Source organism: Pituophis catenifer, unplaced genomic scaffold (genome assembly GCF_029215685.1).
Source record: "Pituophis catenifer annectens isolate HBS135680 unplaced genomic scaffold, rPitCat1.0.hap2 SCAF_3, whole genome shotgun sequence".
Taxonomy (NCBI): Eukaryota; Metazoa; Chordata; class Lepidosauria; order Squamata; family Colubridae; genus Pituophis; species Pituophis catenifer.
In genome coordinates this window covers 19833843-19859681 of record NW_027256883.1, presented here as the reverse complement: position 1 = coordinate 19859681, position 25839 = coordinate 19833843, and the positions used below count along the sequence as shown (strand labels likewise).

The 25839-nt window shown below is 37.1% G+C and overlaps 1 protein-coding gene across 2 annotated transcripts in view; it reads right to left on the bottom strand.

The window, feature by feature from the left end:
- The window catches only part of TRPS1 (transcriptional repressor GATA binding 1), a 199557-nt gene that overhangs the window by 165429 nt on the left and 8289 nt on the right, over positions 1–25839 (bottom strand). For both annotated transcript variants that reach the window (XM_070942047.1, XM_070942048.1), the window contains exon 3: positions 7237–8366. In XM_070942047.1, coding sequence (XP_070798148.1) covers positions 7237–8366 — 1130 coding nt within the window. The remainder of the gene's footprint in view (positions 1–7236; positions 8367–25839) is intronic.

The following is a 25839-nucleotide window of genomic DNA, read 5'->3' as shown; positions in this document are numbered from 1 at the left end:
TACTCTTCTTTGTGGATGTGATAGAAAAAGTCATAATTATGGCATCTCTCATCCTTCCTCATTCTCTCCTTTATTCTGCCCCCGCAAAACATATCCTCTTATTAAATTGCTTATTCAAAATCCTGTCTGCTTTCTGCATGAAACTTATGCATTGTATGGCGTGTTTTACAAACTGTGTTCTTAAAAAAAAATGCGTTCTTAAAAAAAAAAAAAAGATCAAGGAGAACAAACAAGAGATCTGATAGTGTGTGATACTTTGCAAGGAGAAAAATGGGGAAAGATGTTAGGTCAATCCCGAAAACTTCAGCTGAGAAAGAATGAGAACTGTGCAATATGCAATTTCTAAATACAGCCAATTCAAATGTCCCATATACCTTGGAATAACAAGCATGCCTATTTTCATTCAAGCAGACCATGAAAAGTACTGTATTACTGAACTATGTAAAACATATGTTCCCACATTGGAACAATATGTTGCCAATTTCCTGTATATGCCATAGAAACAGAACACTTTTTACTAGCTAACATGATACCGTTTTATTAGAATTACAGTAGCACAGAAACTTCCTAGCCAGGATCTGGACCCTGCTGTGCAAAAATTTATAGTAAAATAGAATTAAAAACAAAGAAATAAGATCAGGACTAGCCTTTAGCAAAACAAGCATAAATCCATAATCCTTAATCCAAAAATATGTGTGCAGTTACACCTTTTGTGTAACAGGATATTCAGCAATACCAAGGGTTGCATGTCATTCAACATAACCTTAATACCAATATGATTTGTGTATAGGGAAATAATATTAAACAATAAATGTTAAAATATAAATTCACAGATTTGCTACGGTATTTTTCTACAAATGTAGAATGGTTTGAGGCAGGTTTCCTGCCTTCCAGTGGGAAACAGATAAAATATTGGAGATATGGTTTAGTTGTATGGGAAGAAAATCATCATTTTCGATTGTAAATGCAAGAGTTATATGAGCATCAACTCAAACAAAAAGGAGTAAAAAATTTCATTCTCCTGTGTTATTTATTTGTTGTTTGATGTCTGCATTATCCTACTTCATCTTTTGCTTGCAGTTTATATGTTGTAGCTTTAAAAAAAAGTGAAAAATGTTATTGTTCATTCATAATCTGAAATTGTTTTTCTTTTTTCAAGTTTCTGATCCATAGAAATCTGAATGTGGCTTTTCCTAATATAACCCAAAAAATCCTCATACCTCGAAATAACATTTTAATGTAAAGTTTCTTTATGCATTTTAAAATGTATAACTTTCTCAGTATAAACTTTTGAAAAACCAATGTATACTTGACAAAAAAAAATGTATGAATTTTCCAAATACACACTTTTCCCAGATATATACTTTGTAAATACTTTGTAAGGATTTCTGAGAATGTTTAATTTTTTTAAAACTCTCTGATAACTCATTTAATGCAGCTTGTAAGCTTCATCAATAAATAAATAAATAACACAGGAAGGCCTTTTAATGTATACCTCATGCTACAATATGGAATATATTAAAGTTACAAGTGTGCTCTATTTTTTTCTAATGAAACTTTATAATGAATGAAGTGATACCATAAGAACTATATTTGTAGAAACAGAATAGTTCAGAATATGGAATAAAACAAAAGAAGGTGAATCATATTGTTTAACTGGCACCATACTGTTTAATTTGCAGAGCAAATTACAAATTGGAAGAGATAACAGCTGGAATCAAAACTGGAGGTCAAGTATTAATTTTAGGTATGTGTGTGATACTTCATTAGCTGAAAGAAAAAAATGAATTAGAAAACCTCACTAAGAAAGCTAAAACTTGAAAAGTGAGGATTTTGAATTATTCTTAATTATTGCCAACAGTTAAATGCAATATTCTTATGCGAACATGTTTAGTTGATGGCAAAGTGAAGGTAGGGGATAATTTTCATTCTTTGAGGTGGACAATACGTTGGCAAACTGAAGAAAAGATGAATTCTTGGGAGAAATACAATGTCAAAATTAGATAGGATCATGAGGGATATAGGGACTTCTATTAAAATAAAGAGCAAAGAAAATGTAGAAACAAGGTGACAATATATGGCAATTAAGTCTTAGTTCTGAAAAACAGCAAGGGAAAGAAGATAGAAATATCTGGATATAGTTGTGGTGGCAAGAACACTGAATCAATTAATCCTGGACCAAACAATGACTGACTGTTCCCTTAAAGCAATAATTAGCAAATAAAGGCTCAGATATTTTGGGCATAGCATGTAAGTAGACAATAGATTAAAAAAAGACCCATCAACAACCAAGGGAAATTGAAAAGAAAGACAGTGGATGGAGACAATCAAGGAGTTAATTAGAATAATCTTGAAAGATCTTTTTCGGTCATTAGAAGATAAGATGGTGAGTACTTGATCAATATAGTTGCTATACTTAGGACTCCAACTTAATGACACTCAGTGGACTATGGTATGGCCATTTTGGCAGACAGGGTGAAGTCAAGTCTCTTTATTCGGACCAGCAAAATAAAGCTTTGAAGCTTGTGCCAATTCATTCCCAAAGAAGTTCATGTTGGATTCGCTGAGTCATTTTGGCAAGATGGGCAGCACAGAAGTTTAATAATAAATAAATAAAATATAAAGATCTTCAATACTTAGACACAGCACTGGAATTCCTGGCTTTAACATGTATAATAGAGAACAGAATGCATTACATGGCAAGTATGGGAACCAAGAGATATGGAAGCAGAGAACTAAGCAACAAAGAAGCAAGAAATCTTAGTATGTTTGCTTTATGTTACAATTATAGCTTTTTTAATTGAACATTTAATGTTGTCAAAATAATTGAAGGACAATCTACATAACTTCAACTGAGTATTCAAAAAGAAGTAGAAAATATATATTTTTTAAAAAAGTGGTGAATCACACTGATTGAAAAAAATATATGCTTCAATATTGATAAAGTAATGTGCCACTGATATTAATCAATACTTTATTTTTGTTTTGTTATGTTTATGGGGTTCTGTAAAGATTAAAAACTAAAAATAATCAGGATTTAAACTAAGTTTTAATCAGAACCACATACAATGACAGGATAGCCTTAATCACATTTTCAATTTGTTTAATATCTCCTTACTTCCTTCATTCATCTATGCAGCTTTATGTTTATACATTCATGCTATACAAAATCGCATTTTTTTTAGGAGTTTTTAAATTTTGAATATAAAGAGCTATTTGGTTATTGCTGTGGGATCTTTAGCACCAGTCCTAAAGAGCCACGTACAACAGTATTCACAAAAAGGAGGAGAAAGGAAATTAGTAGTAGGACGGGAAGGTGGATGCAAGGCAGGAATGGATATTTTGCAATATTCTTCCTCCAGGAGTGAGAATCAACATATGTGGACAGCACTGCAGACAGGTAAATAAGTGCAGGCCAGTGCTGGTCCTGCTGCTTCTGCTACTGCTGCTATATAAATGCAGAAAAGAAAGCATAAGAGCCTTTTGTTTATTTCCAAGGACCCTGTCATTAGGATTAAATATGAAAGTCTTAGTAATAGCAATAGTACTTAGACTTATATACTGGTCATAGTGCTCTACAGTACTCCCTGAGCAGTTTATCATGTCAGTATATTGTCCTCATCAATCTGGGTCCTCATTTTACCAATCTCGGAAGGACAGAAGGCTGAGTCAACCTCGAGCTGGTCAGGATCAAACTCCAAGCTGTGGGCAGAGTTAGCTTGCAATGCTACATTTCCATACTGTGCCGTCACAGCTCTATTGATAAAACTACTAGCTGAAAAATAATATTCCTTCTCCAACTTAACCTGATCAAGATATGCTGATCTTGGGAGGAAATGAGACAATGTCTGCAATATTTCCTTTCAAATCTATTTGGACATAATTATGATGCATCATCTCAAGTTTCTTGCCATCTCCCTAGTAGAGGTTGTTGTGTAGCTCACTTAAAACAACCAAAACACTTTGAAGTATTTTTTTAATAGAAATGTTTTAAATGTATTAAGCATGAAAGCAACTAACATGTACACTGAGCTCCCAGCAAAGAATAGCAGCCCTGTTCAAAAACAGAACTGGAACTTATATACCTTTGGCCTCAGGTTGAAATCCAGAGGCCAAATGGAGAATCAGTAGCGGAAATTTTAAGCAGTTTGGAGAACTGGCAAATGCCACCTCTGGCTGGCCCCAGAGTGGAGTGGGAATGGAGATTTTGCAATATCCTTCCCCCAGGAGTGGGGGGGGAATGGGGATTTTGCAGTATTCTTCCCCTGGAGTGGGGTGGGAATGAAGATTTTTGCAGTATCCTTCTTCTGCCATGCCTATCAAGCCACGCCCACCAAGCCATACCATGCCCAAGCCACACCCACAGAACCGTAGTAAAAAAATTTGGATTTCATCACTGATGCAAGGTGATAGCTCTTTCTTGATCATCATCAGAAATATCAGATTTATACTAGAGTCTGCCAAAAGTCAGAGAAACAACTGACAAGGTGAAACAGAACAATATTGAGAATACTTTCTGAAGGCACAAGAACTTAAACACCATTTCCAATTCAATGTTCCAATTCAACATTGGGCACATTCATACATGCCTAGATAAAGCAATGCATTCTACAATCAGTGAAGCATAAATGCCAGCCAGACATCAATGCAACAGACTTTGCATATAGTGGCCATTTTCTCCTGTAAGTTATGCTGCTATTGTTGGGGTTTCTTTCTTTCTTTCTTTTTTCTTTTTTGGTGGTGAGTGAGGTAGACAACGGTTATTGTGTACACTGCCCAAAGCCACTTATATGTATGACATGGTAACCATATAAATCACAGACATAAGTAAAAACCTAAATATGTATGTCACTTGCACAGTTTACATTGCTTGTGTACATACTCTGATTTATCAGATATTCACAAATAATAAGTACTTCTTCTCTAATTAATCTATTACAAGATTTTATTAAGCATCTGTGCTTAGCACTGTGATGCGGTATATAAGTCTAAGTGCTATTGCTACTGCTATCTTATCTCAGTCCAACTGTATTAAGCAAGCCTTACCTTAAACATTAGATTCCAGCTTCGAGCTTCAACATTTATATTTAAACTATAGTTCTGGAGATAATGTTGAATTTTAATTCTCATCAATACTTCAAGATAATGGGAAGGATAATCTAAAAACTTTTGAAAAGCCAACGTTTTTCTACTAACCAAATAAATTTACCTGGAGAAAATCCCACTGAAGTCAGTAAAACATAGATGTGAGAAGAAACTCACAAAATCCTCTGTTTTTTGTTGCTCAAGTCAGTCAATTTTCATTTTGCTATGGTTTTATTATTTGCAATCTACAAAGATTTGAATTTGTGGGGTTTCTCAAACCCCACAAAAATTTCCAGAAACACAGACAGAAATCATTTGGTTCAACAAATGAGTCACTTAACTTTTTCTATCATATTTAATCTATCTTAAAATAATTTTGTTCCCTATTTTATACTAAAATGAAAGTAAGCAAGCTTAGCTACATATAAAGAGAAACAAACAAGGAGAAGAGTAGCCATATAAATCGTACAGAATAACTGCCTTCAAAAAAAGTTTTCAGATGCTTTTTTAGAAAAATATATGTAAGCATATGAGAAGAGAGGGAAAGTGTGCACATAAATACTGGTTTGTTTTGCCAGAAAGTTGATAGAAATCTAGCCAACTTTTTTTTTAACTCAGAAGCCCAATTTTAGCTTTCCAAAACATATTTAGACACCTAAACAAGTGGTATGTTTTTTCCCCCTCTCAACAGCATTATGTACCATTGACGTCAGTGGGAAGTATATGACAATCAGGGTTTTTTTTATAACTAAAAGAACTAAACTGAACATCACCATCTAAATTTCTGCTTCATGGAAGTAAGAAAAAGAAACATTTCTTCTGAAGCTGTACCTTAATTTAAATACACACACACAAAATAAAAACATCAAGGAAACATTTTCAACCGCAATTCACAATCACCCAAGATATATCAAAAATGAAAAAGAACACTTAAATATTAAAACTTTCATTTAAATAGAAGAAATGCTTTGCATTCTAATTTTTCAATGTTTTCCTAAGCTGGCCGTATTAAAATATATTATAACCCTGCCTAAAATATAAAAGCTGTCATTCATCTTTAAAGGTTAAATAACTAATATTTGCCTCCTAGTGGGCCATTTGAATTGAAAAAGGGGGAACTGCATAATAAAGCAAATCATTTCACATTGAGCTGATTATATCCATTGTTTCACTGCATATGTTAAATATGTTCTTAAGGCATCAAACTTGATGTTTGCGTTTTAGTTGTATGATTTCCAAGTTTCTCTGTTTGGGTAAAAATGCCTGTTCTCCTTCCCTTCCAACAACAACCCATTACAGTTTTCAAACTAGAAAACACCAAAGTACCTGATAGCATATTAACTTATTTACATGTGATACAGTAATTTATATAGTAGTTTAAAGGTTTGTGACTGACTCTTTTAGATAGCATCTCATCTCAACTGGCTGACAGATTAGGGATTGCTTTGCAGTTTATGGTTCCTGGTTAATTCTCTAAATTTGGCTTACTTTTCTATAAAAATGAAGCTACTGTCATTGGCTTCATTTTTGCATGGGATCATAAGAACATGTTTATTTCCAAGATGTATATATGTTAGTTAGCTAAAGGATGAAAAGATGTGAGATTAAATCCCTAATACAAGGATTTCATATCTAAAAGGACCTGAATCTGTGACTCATTATGCCCCTTTACTGTCAAGCTTTTCAGAAAGTCCACAAGACTGATTTATTTACACAAGTCTGCCCTAAGGCCTCCAATTCTATTTTATAAGTTACACACCAGGGAGTTTATTGTTACTTTGGTGTTTTAAATAAATAGATTGTTTCCTTTTGTGAAAGTAAAGTGTCTTGCAAAGGCTCTTGCCTTGCAGATAGAAAAAATTTACAATGAAATAAATAAATAAAATCTAGATATAGGTTGCAAAATGAATAAACTTTTGCATCGGGCATCCTTGGATTGGCACTGCTGTTTACCCACAAAGCTCCATAGCACAGCCCTTATTTGGACTATGACTAAATTATCATCTCTGAGTTATATATAAAGGGGATGGGTTATAGGGTAAACACCTGAACTTTCCTCACTCTAGGCCAGACTCACCACATGAATGGGGAAGACGTTAAGAAATGCACATGTGCTCTCATACACAAACATGCCCACACACAGACTTTTACCTGTAGTGTCGAGAAATCTCCTCCTCTACCTGAGTGACAAAGTCACATTTGGTACACGAGTGTTCTTTGCTTTCTTTGACAGTCAGTGGTCCATCCCCCCCTTGCAGGGCATTTGCTTCTTGCTTGACTTCAGACACCTGGGCTTCGTGTGTGGTTTCATAGTGAAGCAGGAGAACGTCTACATCAGGGGTGGAGAAAGAGCACTGGTGACACTGATGCTTGACTCTGGTGCCTCCTGGCATCCCAGGGGACAAGTGCAAGAGCAAGAGAGCACAATGGGAACAATTACTTTTCCTGCAAGCAAAAGGATAAGTAATTTCTCCAAGGTGCTTTTCTGGACTACAGAGGCCTCGGGGACAAAACTGACAGTGCTTAATAGTACATTTATGAATGTTGTGTAGCTGCTGATAATGACGAAGAAGAGGCCCCACCACTATTACATTTGGGCCATGGCTCTTTGAGTACCTAAAATCACAAAACTGACAATTGTAGCTTGTCACCACGTGGTCCTCCACTCCTGAGCTGGAAAAGTCTTTCTTTTTGGCCACGCTAGAGCCCTTCTCGCTCTTTGTCGCTAACTCTCCGTCTGCATTTTTGGTTATGTCATTGTGATTAATGACTGACCCCCTCGAGAGCTTGTCATTCCGATCTGGGTGAGGGCCCCCTGCCTGGCTCCCCCCATGGTGCTTGCTGTAATGTTCTAACAGTTTGAGAGAGCTGGAGGATTCACAACTAAAGCTGCAGAATTTGCACCAGTAGTAACTGGAGGCATCCGTACCGTTTTGTCTTGAGGATTCAAGAGGCTTGATGGGCACCGAATAGCCAACTGGAGTGTCATCTCCACATCTGATGGTGATCTTGTCCTGCCATTTCACCAAATCTCCCATCTCACCCGATCGAACAGTAGGACTGGACTTGTTCGAGTTTCTGTCTGTGGCTTTGCTACCTTCAGAGACAGGAAGGGAGGCCTTGATCTTGTTCGGATGGGTCTGCAAGAAGTGTTGTTCCAACTCCGTTGAAGAATTGCCCATGTAGGTGAAATTGCAGAACTTGCAGCGGAAATATTTGGTGTTCCCTTGGCAATCTGGAGTTTTGCGTCCAATGCCAATAAAGGTCCCACCTAAGGTTACCTGCAGAACATGAAAAGGAGAACAATTTCTGTAAGTGGTGTAGGACTTCCTGTTCTTTATATATAGGGATACAAAACAAAGTAATCAAAAGAAAAGTTGGAATATTAATCTGGGAAACTGAACAATAGCACCTTTTGTCTTTCAGTCCCCAAATAAATATTTTATCATTTAAGAGGCAAATTATTAAACTGTGTAGAGAGTTGCGGAAGAAGCAACCAAATTTAAGGAAAACTCAAATCTGAATATTGTCTTCCTGCAATTGCTTCAGCTAACGAGGAGGAGGAGGGAGGAAGAGAGGAGGAATCAATGAAATGGACACATAGTAATTTCAGAAAGCTCAGATCAACTAAAAAAGCATGTCTATAAGAAATGGAGAATGCTAGCAGACAACACATAGTTAAAAAGGTAACCAATCAAAAAGAAAAAAAATCAGGAGTTTTAAGATCATTTCCAGGAGGCAAAAGTCTACACATGAGCCCGGCAGAATCAAGAAATATCATCAGTGCTGAACCTTGTGTCTTCAGTTAGATCGAAAATTTTACAAAATAGACCTAAAAAAGAACATTTTCCCAGTGCCATTATGAAAACACAGTATCTTGCCTATCTAAATCAACAGATTCCATTAAATACATAAAAGTCAAAAGAAGTGGCTTGAATCACGACTGACACTTTGGCAAAATTTAACTTTGGTTTGTGCTATGTTAAGGGCAACAAGTTGAAACTAATTTTAACCTATCAGGAGAGAAACACTGCACAGTGCATTTCCAAACACTAATTTTCTCAATGTAGCCGTTTCTCAAAAGCCTCAATTTAGCAAAATATAGAAAGACCACAAAAAGCAAAGGACAGAGCTCATGATGTAACAAACACATCTTTTTTATTTTTATTCTTTTGATGGAAGTCCAGCCCTTTACTTAAGAGTGCCACTTTTTTCTTGCAGTACTGGAACAACTCTACTGCACATGGGTATCTGGGCTTCAGCTCACCAACATTTATTAAACAGAAAATCTATTCTCGTGAACAGGAAAATACTCACCAAAGAACAATAGCAATTTGTGAAAAGCACAGATGGAGAGAAGAAGATGGAGTGTGTGAATGGGAAATGAAAAAAAAAAGATATAACCTGCAAATTTTATAACAGTGACAATATCATTATCTATTTGCTTCTTGGTCTGTGAAGGGAACTTTCAAATTCCTCATAGGAAAAGCACATGGATAAACTTGACAAAATGAATTCCATAATGCATATGGAATTCTAATTTCCTTCTTAATATAAGTACAAATTCAAGAAGCTGGGATCCAGCAGTTGTACCTCTTTAGATTTTTCTCTCCATCCAAAAATACATTCCATAACAGAAGAACAGATTTTCATTCCCTGAACTGCAAAGTAAATTACTGTTTTTCTGGGCATTTCTGTCCCATAATGCATTAAGCAAATCACCCTTTAGTTTAGCAGCTGCACCTCAAAGAAACCAAATGATCACTGTTCATTTTGGAATGGAACCATACGGAATGATTCAAATACATAAAGAACATGCAGTGTAAACATTTTTAAATGCATATAATATAAACACCTTTTACCCGTTTAGCTAGAGAAAAGATGACATTTTCACTTATACCGCAAAACTAAACATGGTCCATCTAGTGAGTCAAAAAATTGATAAATTACACTATAAAAAGAATTGCGTTTGGCCCACTCTTTTAAGTAAACATGATTTCAAATAAACTGAGATTTTCCTCTACTATGAAGTTAATAAAAGTATCTTTAATAATATCCAACACTGGAAATGAATACGCCAGCTTAATAGGTTTGTTCTCTTAAAAACTGAATGCTGACACTAAACATATCAAAAGCTTTCTAGCGCTGAAACACTTAGTGAGTGACTTCTTATATTATTCCCAGCCAGTTGTAAAGCAGATTCATACTCTGTATTAATGTACTAAAAACGAATGTAATTTTGTTTTGCACCTTGTTTATGTATCTGTATAAACAATATTTTTTTTATATTTTTATTTTATTCATTACTTAAATTTAGTATAGCCACCAAACTCATGCAAAACTGCAATGGTCTAGGCCCGTGATGGCGAACCTATGGCATGCGTGCCACAGGTGGCATGTGTAGCCATATCAGTGGGGATGCGAGCTCAGCTCTGGAGTGTGTGCGTGCGCATGCCGCCCAGCTGATTTTCAGGACTTCTAGGCCCACCAGAAGTAGGGAAACAGGTTGTTTCCTGCCTTCGGAGGACCTCAGGGGGTGGTGGGGAAGGCCCGTTTTTCTCTCTCACCTGGCTCCAGAGCCTTTCTAGCAGTCTGGGGAGGGTGAAAACAGCCTGAAAACCCCCCAGAGGCCCTCCAGAGGCCAGAAACGGCCCATTTGCCAATTTCTGGAGGGACCGGAAGGCCCGTTTTTTGCTGTCCCCAGCCTCTCTAGGAGTCTCGGGAGGGCAAAAACGGCCTTCCCCACCCACCCAGAGGTCCTCTGGATGCCGAAAACACGTGCCTATCCAACGTCCCACCGGAAGTTGCCAACAGGCCATTTCTGGCCTCTGGAGGGCTTCCGGGGGGGGGGGAAGGGCTGTTTTTGCCCTCCCCAGACTCCTAGAAAGGCTCTGGACCTAGGTGACAGAGAAAAATAGGCCTACTGGGCCATCGCGTGCCAGGAGAGGGGGGAGCAGGGGAGTCGTGCATGCATGTGTGGAGGCAGGGTACATAGAATTATGGATGTGGGCATGCATGCGCACAACCCATCTGCCCGCCCCCTCCTGGCACGCGATGGCAAAAAAGTTAGCCATCACTGGTCTAGGCAGATTAATACTTTATACTAGGATTTTGTAGGGTTAAAAAGAAGAAAAACATATGTAACTAAAAATTCTGCACACAGAATATTACTATAAATCAGGGTATATAAAACTCAATGATGTTTAAAAAAAAAATTAAAAAATGGATTTTTAAAAAATTTAAATCGGATTTTTTTTATTTTTATCAAATTTATTTTAATAAAATGGTTTTGGAGTAAAAAGTTTTCTATTTAAGATACATTAATAATTTAGTTTATTCAGCATGAAATGGAGCTTAGTTATGTAGCATGAGGCTGTATATTCTGCAATATTGGAACTGTCAGCTAGTCAACAGCAGGTCAGAGGAGCTGCTGCTGCGGGACAGAGATGACAGTTGCTCTTTAAAAATTATGATTTAAATCGAGTTGATTTAAATCAAGCCTTTTTACTAGTGATTTAAATCATTTAGCAATCAATCTTGCTATAAATGTTGGTTTGGAATAATTTCAGATGACTAGCTCATGTCACTATGCAAGATTTCAAAGGCAGAAATTAGTATTAGTTAATGTATCACATTATCAAAGACATCCATGTTGCTATTTCATCAACCTCAGTGCACAAGGAATACTGAGATATTTGCTGACCAGACAAAACTATTCAAGATTTTTCCTGCTTCATCTAAATTCCCAAATATTGCCCTTGCTACCCATCCACGGGTCTGTTTCATTATTGTCTATGAACATGAATGGATCATTGAGTTTATGGACTTCCATAAAAAAACAAGCTACAGAATATAAACAGGTAACAAACTCCACACTCACTCACACTGATGTTGTTATGTAGTTGGGAAATGAAACATCTGCAACAGTGGTGGGATTCAAAATTTTTTACTACCAGTTCTGTGGGCATGGTTTGGTGGGCGTGACATGCCTTGGTGGGCCTGGCAGGAGAAGGATACTGTAAAATCTCCATTCCCACCCCACTCCAGGGGAAGGTTGCAAAATCCCCATTTCCTCCCAATCAGCTGGGACTTGAAAGGAAGAGAATAGATGGGGGTGGGGCCAGTCAGAATTTTTACTACCAATTCTCTGAATACTCAAAATTTCCGCTACCGGTTCTCCAGAACTGGTCAGAACCTGCTGAAACCCACCTCTGCTTCCCACCCCACTCCAGGGGAAGGATACTGTAAAATCTCCATTCCCTCCCCACTCCAAGGGAAGGTTACTGCAAAATCCCCATTTCCTCCCGATCAGCTGGGACTCGAGAGGCAGAGAATATATGGAGGTGGGGCCACTCAGAGGTGGTATTTACCGGTTCTCCGAACTACTCAAAATTTCTGCTACCGGTTCTCCAAAACTGCTCAGAACCTGCTGAATACCACCTCTGATCTGCAAGCAAACTAACAAGCTCAGGGAACACCAAGAAGTCCACAGTTCAACTCTGAACTACAGGTATTCTCTTCTATTTAAACAAGAATGCACTAAAACTTGCATTTTTCCAGTCCATTCTGTCCTCCAAGTCATCCATTTATGTAGTATAAGCACAACAAAACGTTTTGGAAGCTGGCTGAATACGCAAATGAAAAAAGGAGGGAAATCTAGTTGAGAGCATAAAAGAATTAGCTTGTTGAAAAATGACAGTATAAAAGGACCACCTACTAGGAAGGAAAATGCATTTCAGTGATGTTGCGAGTTAGATGAACTTTTGAGGAAAAACCAGATGACATGTGCCAGGGAAAGACATGGAAGAAGGATACATAAATACCAGGATGGTATTGGTATCAACAGGAGAGCTGGCATCTTTTATGGAAATGTGGGCATTCTGGTGAATGAAGAAAACCAGCTGGCCAGACTTTTGTGTTTAAAAGTGTGGCCTTTTTCTTGCATCCCATGACAGAGAAGAAAGAAATGTGAGCTGTGTGAAGATAAACATTGGCCAATCTGAAATGCTATGGCTTTCCTCTTCAAGAATTCCTGGAAACTATTTTTGAAGGCTATAAGAACACTATCTGAATTCGCAGGACATTAGAGGTGGAAACAGGAACAAAATACTGTAATAATTGGAAGTACTTTAAAATTTGTGGAAGATCATTCATGCAAATCTTGCCCACGCAAGATTCTTCTAGATCAGGGGTGGGGAACTATGGGCCTTTTATGACTATTGGACTTCAAGGCCACACAAACAAGTCCCATCCATGGGATTCAGGCAGCATGTGAAACCACATCCCCTCCAGTCCATGGAACAACCTCTCTCCATGGAAGTGTCCCTGGTGCCCAAAAGTTGGGGACCACTGCCCTAAGCCATCAGCCAAACCACTATGGACATCCTATGAGTTCTGCATTTTTCTTTAAATGATTGGGGACTTATGTTAACTACTGTATTTTTCAGAGTATAAGATGCACCAGACTATAAGACGCACCTACCTTTTTTGGTGAGGTAAACAAGAAAAAGAAATCTGCCTCTGCCTCCCAGCAATTTTGCCTTGTTGCAGCAAACAGCAAATAGCCTGCTTTACTTTCATTTTCATTTTCAGCATAGCTTGATTAGCACAAGAAAAAAAAACTGCCCCCAGCAATTTACCTCCTTGCAGCAAGCAGCAGAAGCCCACGCAGCAATAGACAATGGCAATCCCTGCAGCCTGAAACAGCTGAGAGTCGGGAGGCCGATCCAACCGACAATCAACTTGTGCTAATTAGGCTGTGCTGGAGCTGAAATGGGCTGTTTCTTCTTGCTGCTTGCTGCAAGGAGGTAAATTGCTGGGAGGCAGAGGCCAAAGAGTGGGGGGCCAGTGGGTGGGCAGGGCTACATTCAGTGTACAAGACACACCCAAATTTTCACCCCCTTTTAGGGTGGAAAAAGGTGTGTCTTATACTCCGAAAAATACGGTAGTTTATTTTAAAAGTCTCTGACTATTTGAAGAATAAAGTATGCCATTTAAAAATGCTTGCTTCAATGTAAAATGCGCTTAAAATGCGCTTAAAATGTATCTTTTTTTATTAATTTTAAAAACATACACACAGAGAAAAAGAAAAAGTACAAGTAAAACAATACATTGTATCTTTATATAAATATATAAAATGTATCTTTACATAAATATAAAAGGAAAACTAACATTCAGTTCAACATACTTCTATAGACCTATGATTCAAGTACATTGCATCTAATTTGATAAATCCTCTTTAAGTTTTCCACCACCAATCCCTGGCTAGGAAGCATTGGCTTCCTAGCCAGCAGCAGAATTAGAATTCTCTCTCTCTCTCTCAACCAATACAGACACTTAAACGGAACTGAAACATATTGAGAATGAAATTGATCTTCATCAATGACAGACCTTTACCTGCCTTATTGTTCATCCTGGATGCTGCAGTTATCCAACAGTAAGGATAGCCAGCTTGATATCCTAAAAATGTTTTCATCCAATGGGGAAAGGTCAGAGAATATTATTTATTTATTTTGTCAAATTTATACGGTTACTCATCTCACACACAGTGATTCTGGATAGTTAAAACTCGGACCACATGTTTTCTGAGTAGTTTTTATCCCAGAGCTATAATTGCACTCAACAATGAACTAAAGGGCCACCATCAGTGAGCTCTTGGACAGCATTACCTGGTCTGTTGTGTGGATGTTTGGGTGGTTCAGGGGTGGGGAATTTGTGGTGGGTGGGTGGGGGGTGTTTGGGGATTGTTATGTGTGTTGGACCTGGTCTTTGGGTGTTAAGTAAATTTCGTTGTTTGGGTATACTGTGTATACATGCACAATGACAATAAATATATTAATTAATATAATAAAACCAGAAATTAAAACATTCCATAAGACCAATTAAAAACAACAAAAAGCATCCCCCAGGTTTGCTGGGGGAAAAAACAAATTTTAAAAGCTTTCTGGAAAGTCACAAGGATGGGGGCACATCTCACCTTGGAAGAGATGATGGTCCAGAGGGCAGATGCCATAGCAGAAAACTCTCATCTCCTAGGTCCCATCAGATGGAGCTACCTTGCAGAAGGGACCTGCAACTTGCCATCCTGGCAGACTTGATGGGATGGGTAGTCGTAATGGAGAAGAGGCTACCTCTCAAATAACTTGGCCCTATGCCATGTAAGGTCAAATTAAGCATCCTGAATTGGACTTGGAAGCAAATATGGGAGTTGTGGTCCAACTTATTTGGAATGTAAAGAAAATAGGCAGAATCTGCACTCCAAGCAGATTTCCAATGTGGTGGAACTACAGTTCCCAAAAGGCAAAAAAGCCAGCAAGAATTATATCACTGTCCGACCTAATTATAATATAGTTGTAATATTTTGCTATCGATACAATACAATACAATACCATACAATAAGTGTGGGAGGGCTTTAGTCTTGTCTCAAGATTAAAGATAGGTGACATTTTTAATTACTGTATCCACACCTAACAATTAAGAGGGAAGCTCCAACAATGGATTAGATGTTGCAAAGTAACACGGCTTTCTTTTTCTTTTTTTCCTGGAAGGATTCTATTCATTTATTTAACTGTGTAAACATCCTACTAGGGATTATAATAGTTTATTTCCCCACCCCACCCCACTGTGATGGAATCTCTCTGGGGAAGTCAAAAAAGAAAAGAAAAAAGGACCATTGCAAAAGAAATATTAAGCCAGGAGAGATAGGGGAAAGAAAGAAATGCAGAGCATCTCAACCTGAATTTTGGTAGGTATAAATTGAGTGGAAGAACTGCTTTGAGATGCTTTCAACTTCCTGTTATATTACCCTAGTAGCAACAAACAGCTTTCCAGAAATTTAAGCAGTTCTTGTTTCTTGTTGCCACTCTTGCAGGGTTTGACAATCACTGATTTTTGACAAATCTGCAGCCAAAATTTAGTGACATATTTGGAGATGGTTTTGAGAGTCACAAATTAAATGCCTTGGAGAAGCCTTTGTGTGTTACTAGATCACAAGTTAAGATCCCAGGTCTAAATGATTCTTTAGCACTACATATGTGTTAAAAGTCTTTTTTGGATGTTACTCCATGCTTTTGTCCTCAAGACAGTTGAGTGTATATGAACATTGATGAATGGGTTTACAGTTAATATGTTGACATGTTATTAAACTGTAATTACTACTATTTGCAATTTGCACTACTTCTTTGTGGCAGCCCCTCAAATGCTGGAATACTGCTATCATGTCACCCCCAGTCCTTCTTTTCTCTAGACTGGTTATACCCAATTCTTGCAACCATTCTTCATATGTTTTTGTCTCCAGGCTGTTAATCAGCTTAGTTGCTCTTCTTTGCACTTTTTCCAAAGTCTCAACATCTTTTTTGTAATTTGTTGATACAATTTGGTTAGAAACTTTACTGATTCCTCTTTTTCTTCTTGCTGTATTTCTATAGGTATTCCACTAATGGACTTCTAACTTGATAATGATCAGAGTGTTGATATAACTTAGTATATTATAGTATTAGATGTTCTTATAAATATCTTCTAAGGTATGTGAAATGATCACATGCCTCCAGAATCTTATTATCACTGCTGCCCAATAGAGGTATCTTAGCTTGAGTTTATTCACTGCCACTATGTATTCTTATGGATGAGCTGAAGCCACATAACATTTTGTAGCTGACTAAAAATGCCTTATCTTTTTGACAGTACAATGCTCATGAAAATATGTTTACGAAAAAACCCTGCTTTGCTACCTTCACTTACTCTTAGCAATGATGGCGAACCTTTTAGACACCCAGTGCCCAAACCGGGCATGCATGCCCAAACTGAAGGGTGCGCACATGCATGCCTCCATGGACATGTTCATGGACAGCGTGTGTGCATGTGCTGACATGCGTGTATGAGTAGCAGAGACCCGAAGAACAGCTGGCCGGCGGAAGGTGGGGCAACCCAACACCGACAATGTGGCAAGAGGTAAGAGCTTTTTCTTTCGTGAGCTTCTGTTTCGTCGTTTTCAGGGAAACAGAAGCTCATGAGAGAAATGCCGTGGAAATCTGACCTGGGGCAATGGTGCACATGCCAGCAGAAAGGGTTTTGCGTGCCATCTTTGGCATGCATTCCATAGGTTCGCCATGTATCTTAGCATCTTCAATGTGCCATCAAATCTGAATATCAATATTCTAGTATATATTGTTTTATTTGTTTTAAAATGTGATTAGAAAGGGGATGTTTTTAAAATATAACAGTGGCATAACTAAAAATTAGAAAGGGGAACTATGGAAGACTAATTCTATTAAAATCTGTGTATTACTATTAGAATCATATGAGTTTGTTAATTACAACAAATATGATTATTGGTATTCTACTTGTAGTAAAAGGTGCGATATCAAGAATATGGAGATAGGTATAAAAATAATGTATTGAAATCAGGGGTGAAATGTAAAATTTGTTACTACGGTTCTGTGGGTGTGGCTTGGTGGTGGTGGGGTAATGTGACTGGGTGGGCGTGGCCAACTTTCTTTTTTTTTAACTTTTCAAAGCATTTTTTCTGCAAATGCAAAAAAATGCTTTGAAAAGCCTCTGCCGATCAGGAACACAGCTGGGATCGTCAGAGCCTTTTCAAAGCATTTTTTTAACCACCTCTTCCACTAAAGAGCTTACAGAAAAAAATGCTTTAAAAGTCTCTCTGATGATCCCAGCTGAGTTGCCTGATGGTTTAAAAAATGCTTTGAAAAGTCTCTCTGACGATCAGGCAACTCAGCTGGGATCGTCAGAGAGACTTTTAAAGCATTTTTTTCTGCAACCTCTTCCGGGGAAGAAGTGGTTAAAAAAATGCTTTGAAAAGCCTCTGACCCAGCTGAGCCGCGCGAGCATTTTTTCTACAACTTCTTCCACGGAAAAAATGCTTTTAAAAGTAAAAAAAAAAAGCCTCTGATGATTGTGCAGCTCAGCTGGGCATGGTGGGGGGGGCAGGATTTTTGCTACCAGTTCTCCAAACCACCCACCGGCATCACTACTGGATCGGACGATCCGGTCCAAACCAGGAACATTTCACCCCTGATTGAAATATTGAATAATTAAGGAAAGATTATAATTTAACAAAATATGTGTATTATTACTAAAAGACTATAAGATTGATAATTGTATTAAATATGAAGAATATTGTTTTATCTGTATTAAAATATAATTCTAGTTCCATGCTGTTCACACAACAATATGTTCGTAGAAAAATAAAAAACTTGGAAGCAGGAAAAAAATATTCTAGTATGTATGTATTATTGGATCCCATTAATACGTTCAGAAAAAGAAATGACAAATGACATCACCAAGACAATAAGTGAGATTAGCATTAGCATTAAAATTAACAATACCTAAAATGATATGTAAATAAAATTTATATCACACCTAATTTATAACTGCAATATGTGCATCTTGTACACAAAATTGTAACTATTTAATCCTCATCATTGGTCAAAGAAGGTCACTCAAGTCCTACAGTACTAACATCTTTAAAAATACATTAAGTTCTATGTATGTATTCCCAGACAAAAAATAATTCTGGGTCCCAAAGGGTTATTAGTTGCTGAGTTTACATTTTATTAAACATAAAAAAAATATTAAACAAAAAAAGTAATGGAAAAGTTATTTTTCATACTTCATAAAATATACTTGAAGGATCATGATGGATATAGATGAATATAAAATAAAGATCTATCTATGTAAAGATATTTGAAAACCACAAAGAAAGCAAGAATTGAAGAAGTGCCTTTTCAATGAAAGATGAATTTTTGCATTTGTTATATATGAATCTGTAAATGAAAAAAAGATTTATGTAAAAGAAATCTAGGGAGAGGAATGTTCGCCACCAAAATTACTCAGTGTTGTGGCCTGCCAGTGCCCAGTGGAGTGGCAGCAGATTTGGACAGTGAGGAGGTTGGGGAGAAACATGGGCCATTCCTTGAGTCTGGGGAAGGCTCTAACAAGTGCTCTGCGTCGGAGGCAGAGATGGAGCCAGGGCCATCTGACAGTTATCAACTACCTTCCGAGTCGGAGGTAAATGGGACTGAAGAACAGCTGAAGCCTGTTCCCAATGTGTGCATGCACAGGAGAAGGGAACAGTTAAGGAACAAAGGCCGACTCGGGAGTAAAGGCACAGGTGGACAGTGAATGTCCCCTCCCATAGGGAATAAAGAGGAGGGAAAGGGGAGGGGAGATTGCAGGAGATGATTAGTTCATTTAATTAGTGTGAAGATCTGTTCGTGACTCTCAGAGATTCCTTGCTAATTATTTTCTTGTACAGCACTGCATTTAGAAGATATCGGCCTGGCAGCTCTCCAAGCCTGATAAGGTCTGTGGTTGTAAATTTACTCTTGAAAGACTGTTTGCCGGGACTTTGCTGGATGTGAATGACAGGAATTCACATTAGCTTAATAAAAAGGGATTTTGTCAGGACAAGGAGTCTGCTTCGTGCTTTTGTGAAGCCTTGGTCAGAACACTCAGAAAGTAGAAGGCAGTATTAAAGTCTAATAAAAATCTAAATAAATATTCATTTAATTATGCATTCTCAGGAGATGAAAAAACTTGTATATCGGCTATCCTCAGACCAATTCACATTGTTTGAATTGTAATTTCATCATCACTTATTTTAACTTCCTAACCTAGTCTATAGTCCCAGGATTTCTTAGTGGTTTCCTATCCAACAACTAACCACATCTGATCTGGCTTACTTGTCCAAAACAGGTCAAAATCAACTAGGTGCTGCCATCTACTGTGGCAAATGGTTAACCAATTCATCTCCTGCCTTACCTTTCTCGTTATCTCATCTCACTAACTACAGTCATGGCTTCAAGTTTTTAGATCACTCTGAACTTGTGGAAAACATAATTGAGGTTTAGAAGCCCTTGTGATAATTTTCCAAAAGTAGCCCAAGAAACAGGAATGACTGGTTGGATGTACTTATCTCATTGTACCATTGCTGCTATACCTTAAAAGTCAAACTCTGTACTCCTGCCAGTTTTCTTAGTCATTTGATTAGATCCAATACTTCAGAAAGAAGAAATATCAGTTTAATCTAATGAGTAATGCATAGGCTTCATCATGTAGACATGACGTGTAACTTCTTTTATACAAGTCATACTACCAATGAGCTATAGGAGAAGAGCTACACAACTCTTAAAGCTATCTACTGTGTAAGGTTCTCATTTAAAAAACAGCAATTTTATCAGAAATGGAAGTACTATACTGTAAGACTATCATTTTAGAAGAAGATAATATGCAAAAACACCCATAATGTGGATTGGCTTCTAACATTTTAAAAACCTGTCCAAACATTCATTAGAGCTACCATACGTTTTTCACATCCATTGTACAGAATCACTCTATAACAGCACATATTCCATTTCATTCTCTACAACTTAACAAATAATATATTCTCTAAATATAACTGAGATTTAGAGAATATACATTATCTATCTATGAAGAGATATATAAATAAATCTCTAAATCTAAATCAGCAGCTTCTAAATCTGCCAGCGCACCATGCAAACAAAAATGTATATATTACATATAAGAATTCCCTATTCCAGTGGTTCTCAACTTTTTCTTCACCATGAACTCCCTTTTGTAGTCATGGACCATGGTCACGGACCCCTAAGATGTAACTCAAGATTTAAATCATAACTTTCTTTACAGCCTTCGCAGATCCCCTGGGACAACATAGCGGTCCCCAGGGGTCCACGGACCACAGGTTGAGAACCACTGCCCTCTTCAATTATTGGTCATCCTAAAGAGATTGAAAACAATTCTTGCAAGGATCTGTGGATCATGGATTATAGGACTGTCCATTAGGCTGATCCTGTGGAAAGTAGATTGTGTCCTTCAACATTTGGCACTATCCATTTCAGAATTAGATTAAAAACTAGGAAGTAGCATTAGGCTATTACTATTACAACTGGGTAATTTATTTAAAGCATATTCAGCGTTCTAGAAACAATCATTTTTCCTTTTATCAGGCTATGGGGTTTTTTTAAAAAAAAATGGTGCAAAATGTTGCTATACAAAAAATTATAAAGGCAACTTTCTCACAGCAACTCAACAGTAAAAAACTGATTTACATAGAAGAAAACAAAGCATGTTCACTTCCCCATCCTTTCACAGGACCAGATTCTATAGCTACTCAGTGATAATTTAGGTACACCAGTAAAAGTGATACTAGATCTTCAAGACTTGATGCCACGTTAATTTCAACTTTATGGAAAACAGAGTATAAAGTATAAAGGTGGTGCTTGCGATTTTTTTTTTAAAAAAATGAGTGTTATTTCCTATTGAGCTGAGCTTCTAATGAATGGAAAGTTATGGGAGAGAGCTGGGCCCGTAAGCATTGCAAATGAAACCTCGTTAAGTGTGCAAATGTGATTGAATGCAGGGAGGGAAAATCAAGACTGATGTCTAGGACTTCACTGAGTGCCTGGTTTTACAGGTTATTAATCACTCTGAGCTGGAAAAACTGATTTTTTTTTTTGTTTGTTTGCTTAAATTATTTCCATCAGCTAAGAGCTAATCCAGCTAAAGGATGTTACAAAATCATGAAACAAAACCTTTCAATTATTTGGGTCACTATTTTCAATCATTAAAGGGCTGATTCTCTTTCCAGACCTTTGTGTCATACTCAGTTTCCCACTTGCCGATTATTTTTAATCTTCTAATCCTAAATATTTTTTTTCCTAATGTTTTTTTGTTTAGTCATTCAGTTTCTGCAATCCAGCAAGTATTAACTATCACACAATTAACAATGTTCTAAATATCATTCGGGTCAGAACAGAGGCACTGTATCTCCTTTTAGCACCATCTTTACCTTTTATAACAGGGAATATTTATATTCTAAAACTAGCTTTCCTTATCTAAAAGAAAAAAAAGGACTTTTGATTAATCAAAGCTTTCTTGACTTCCTTCTTTCTCTGTAGCCCATTTGGCCGACAATAATCTATATCTGGCAATTAGGAAACTAGAGAATAATATGAACAATAAGCTGCAAATAAACAGACAGGGTGAGGGTTAATGGCTTAGTTTTCTACTATAAGGCAAGAAACTATGCTTTGGTAGTGGTGCAGGCAAGTGTGGGCATTTGGTAGTGGTGCAGGCAAGTGTGGGAAATTCTAGTTTACATTACATTCCTTGTCAAATATAATCTATAATACTGTAAGCATTGATAGTGAACAAACTGTAGTTTTAAAAATTGGGAAGCTCTCATGTGCCAAAGCAAAGAATCAAATTCTGAGCAAAGACAAGGATTGATGAAAAGGACTGGTGAATATTAGATTTCTATAAATGCCTGTAAGTTCCTAAATTCAAATTATCCTCATAAATTATTTTGAGAATATAAATGAGAAACTGCAGTCCAGTGCCTGTTTTGGAAATGTTCCCACTTGTCTACAGAAAGTACAAAGTAAGCACAGGTAGAAGCACAGAGTGCCCTAGGGGTACCATGACAGATACCATTCTGGTAAAGTAATGCTCTCACTTAATATGTTATGTAAATACATTCAACTGTGCTTTATTAAACAAAATATAACAAATGATATATGTGGTTGTAAACAAGGAGTCTCTCTCTCTCTCTCTCTCTCTCTCTCTCTCTCTCTGTGTGTGTGTGTGTGTGTGTGTGTGTGTGTGTGTTTATGGATGGATGGAAGAAGGAGAGGGAGAGGGGGAGAGAGAGAGGGAGAGGGGGAGAGAGAGAGACTACATAGACATACAGATAATACTGGCAGACAGATTTATACATTTTTCTCTATACAATGAAACACTACGCAATATTCTACCTCTTCCATTAGGTCTGGAATACTGTAAAAATGGTTGTAGAGGCAAGAAAAGATCTTATTTTTCCAACGTGCCCTAAAATGGTAGTGTATGACATTAGTTTATCTTGGCATTCAACAAGTTTCTCTCATTTGCTTCGGATTCCCATAGATCAAACATGGTAATGATCTATATGGGCATAAAAATGGCTTACAAGATAGTAACACATTATAAGGAGAAGGGAAAATCATGATACTTTTCTGCTACTAACAGCTTTTTCAATTGGTTTCATATCTGCCATCCTGGTGTAAGGATCTTTTCAGGACTGGTCTACTATATTTTTGACAGACATAGATCCTACAATTATTCATTCATTCCTGTATCCATGCCAAATACCATATGCCCTCAAGGTTCATCATTATGAAAAGTCAAAGTGGGACAGGCTCCAAAAAGGAATATATTTCATTCTAAACAAAGTTAAGTATTTTTTAGTCAATGCTAATTTTTGAAATGAAAAAACAAAAAAACAAAAAGAGGAAGGGGAGGATCGATTTTGGCTAGTCTATGGAAATTGGAGCCATATAAATCAGTAATCAGAGACTGCCAAATTCTGTGTAACTGATGTTGCAAACCATGACAGAAAAACAAATGAAGAGCTAATGAGTTTCAGAAAAACTGGCTTGCAAATAAGATTCATATTTCGACAAATATGATGATATGCTTTCATTCTTACAAACTCTGTGTTAGGAAATCCTCAAGTTGGCAAGTTGTTTGCGGAAAACAAGTCTAGAAATATTTGATTAATAATTAAATGATTAAGTAGTTGCCTGCACAGCAACACAAGAAAGTAATCACCAGCAGGTGTAGTGCATGGGGCCTTAAAAAGTGGATAAAGCACTCAAATCCCTGCATCAGGGTCATACTAAAGTGTGTAATATATGAAGCATGAAAGCTGCAAAACATACCTTAGAAGTTGGCTAGGCTAGGCTCTAATTTTAGTAGTTAATGGAGGTGAAACACATCTGTATTATTAATCATGATTTGTCAGATATTACTGAGAGAGTTTTGTTGGTCTATTATTGCAACAAAAGAATGCTTGAATGGAATAAACTTTCTTTATTCCCACTGGATTAAAAAAAATTACTATAGGACATAGCATCTACTCTTTACAAGAATGACAAAAATGTCCTACTTCTCTGCTTTCAGGGCACACAATCTTAAAAAAAACCTCCTGTGTGTTATAGATAATTGTTGGACATGGTTTTCACACCAAAGTCAGATATTGGGATCTCACTGTTGACTCATGTAAATATGGATCCGATGGCTACATATTATAGCATTAAGGCTGCCTATTTTGTTATCTACCATTGCTGCTTCTGTTAAATGAGGAACCTTATAAAAATTTCAGAGGAACTACAATGCTTCGTTCAGACAGAAAATCAATGTTACATATATGCATATAAAGTCTGCACGCACTGTAAGTGTGATGACTTTTTAAAAGTTCAGTTAAAACTGTTAATATGACTTGCTCCAATTAAAAGCTCAGAGTTGAATTGTGGGATCCTTATTGCTCCATGAGCTTGAGTATTGGTTTACAGATGTTTCATTACCCGATTAAGTAACATCACCAGTGCTAGCGAGCGTGGGGATTGCTCCCTGTTTATATACAGTAGCTTGCCCTGCAGGTCTGGTGGAGGGTATATTTTTCTCCTTGATAGTTCCTTGATCAGGGTATTGTTTTCTGCTTGATCAGGATATTGGTGTTAATCCCTGCTTATCTGGGTGTTGGTTGCAATACATGGCATGTTCTGGTCTTTTTGTTCCCTTCTTAATTTCCACACCCACACTAAAACTGGAGGACAAGTTACTGTTATAAACAGGGAGCAAATCCTACACTCACTAGCACTGATGATGTTATTTAGTCAGGTAATGAAATATCTGCAAGCAAAAAAACCAAGCACAGAGAGCACCAAGGATTCCACCATCGCAGCTATCCTTTTATTTCACTATTTACTACAAGTATGACTTTTTTTAAAACCTTCTTACAGGTTAGTTATCAATATCTGGTTGATGCACAAATGATGAAATACAACATTTTGGCATGGAAGAATTGTTAATACTCTTGCCAAACTCACCAGAGAAAAGGGGGGAGGGGAGGAGGTAAGATCTAAAGTCAATTTAATAATCACCAGTTCCTTATAGAATATACTTCTGTAAGTATTCTGTTTTAGAACGTATTTCTGGTGAACAGAGTGATCTTAACTAGATTATCTGTATACTGCTTTTTAACCTCTTTTTGTCTTCCTTGTAGTATCTTGCTGCCAAGACTTATTAAATGAGTACAGCCTTCATTGATCTGTTTTATTTCTAGTTTTATTTATTTAATCTGAGGTATCACACACATCTGGTTTGTTTCAAAAAATGCCACCACAAAAAAAAGTATCCAAGCTCAACTGAAACAAGTACAAGCTTTCATATAAATAATCAAGCACCTAACAATCACTGTGAGATATTTAAAAAATACATCAAAAATTCCTTTATACCGGCCATCATATATCCCTTCCTATGTATTTAAAGAGGCAATATTAATCTACAGGAGAAGAAAAAATGATGCAAGGGATAAGGGATTTCATGAAAACTTTTTTTTTTTTAAAAAAAAAGCAAAATCTCTCCCCAGTTAAAGAAATTGAGTGAAAACTGAGCAATGAAGGTTTTTTTGGAGGGGAGGCGGGAGTTAAAAAGAATGAATGTTACCACCATATTTTGTTTGGAATGCAGAGATTATAGATTGGGACTGGTCCCTTTTACATCCATAGCAATCTTCTGAAATTTGGTGCCCTGCAGATGTTTTAAAGATGAACTCCCATTGGCTGTAACTCAATGGCAGTTGGAACCTAATACATCTGGAATACATCAGTTTGGGAAAGGATGCTATTATTCATGCTCAGAGATTAATGCAATCATGCCTGTTCATTATATAGCCTC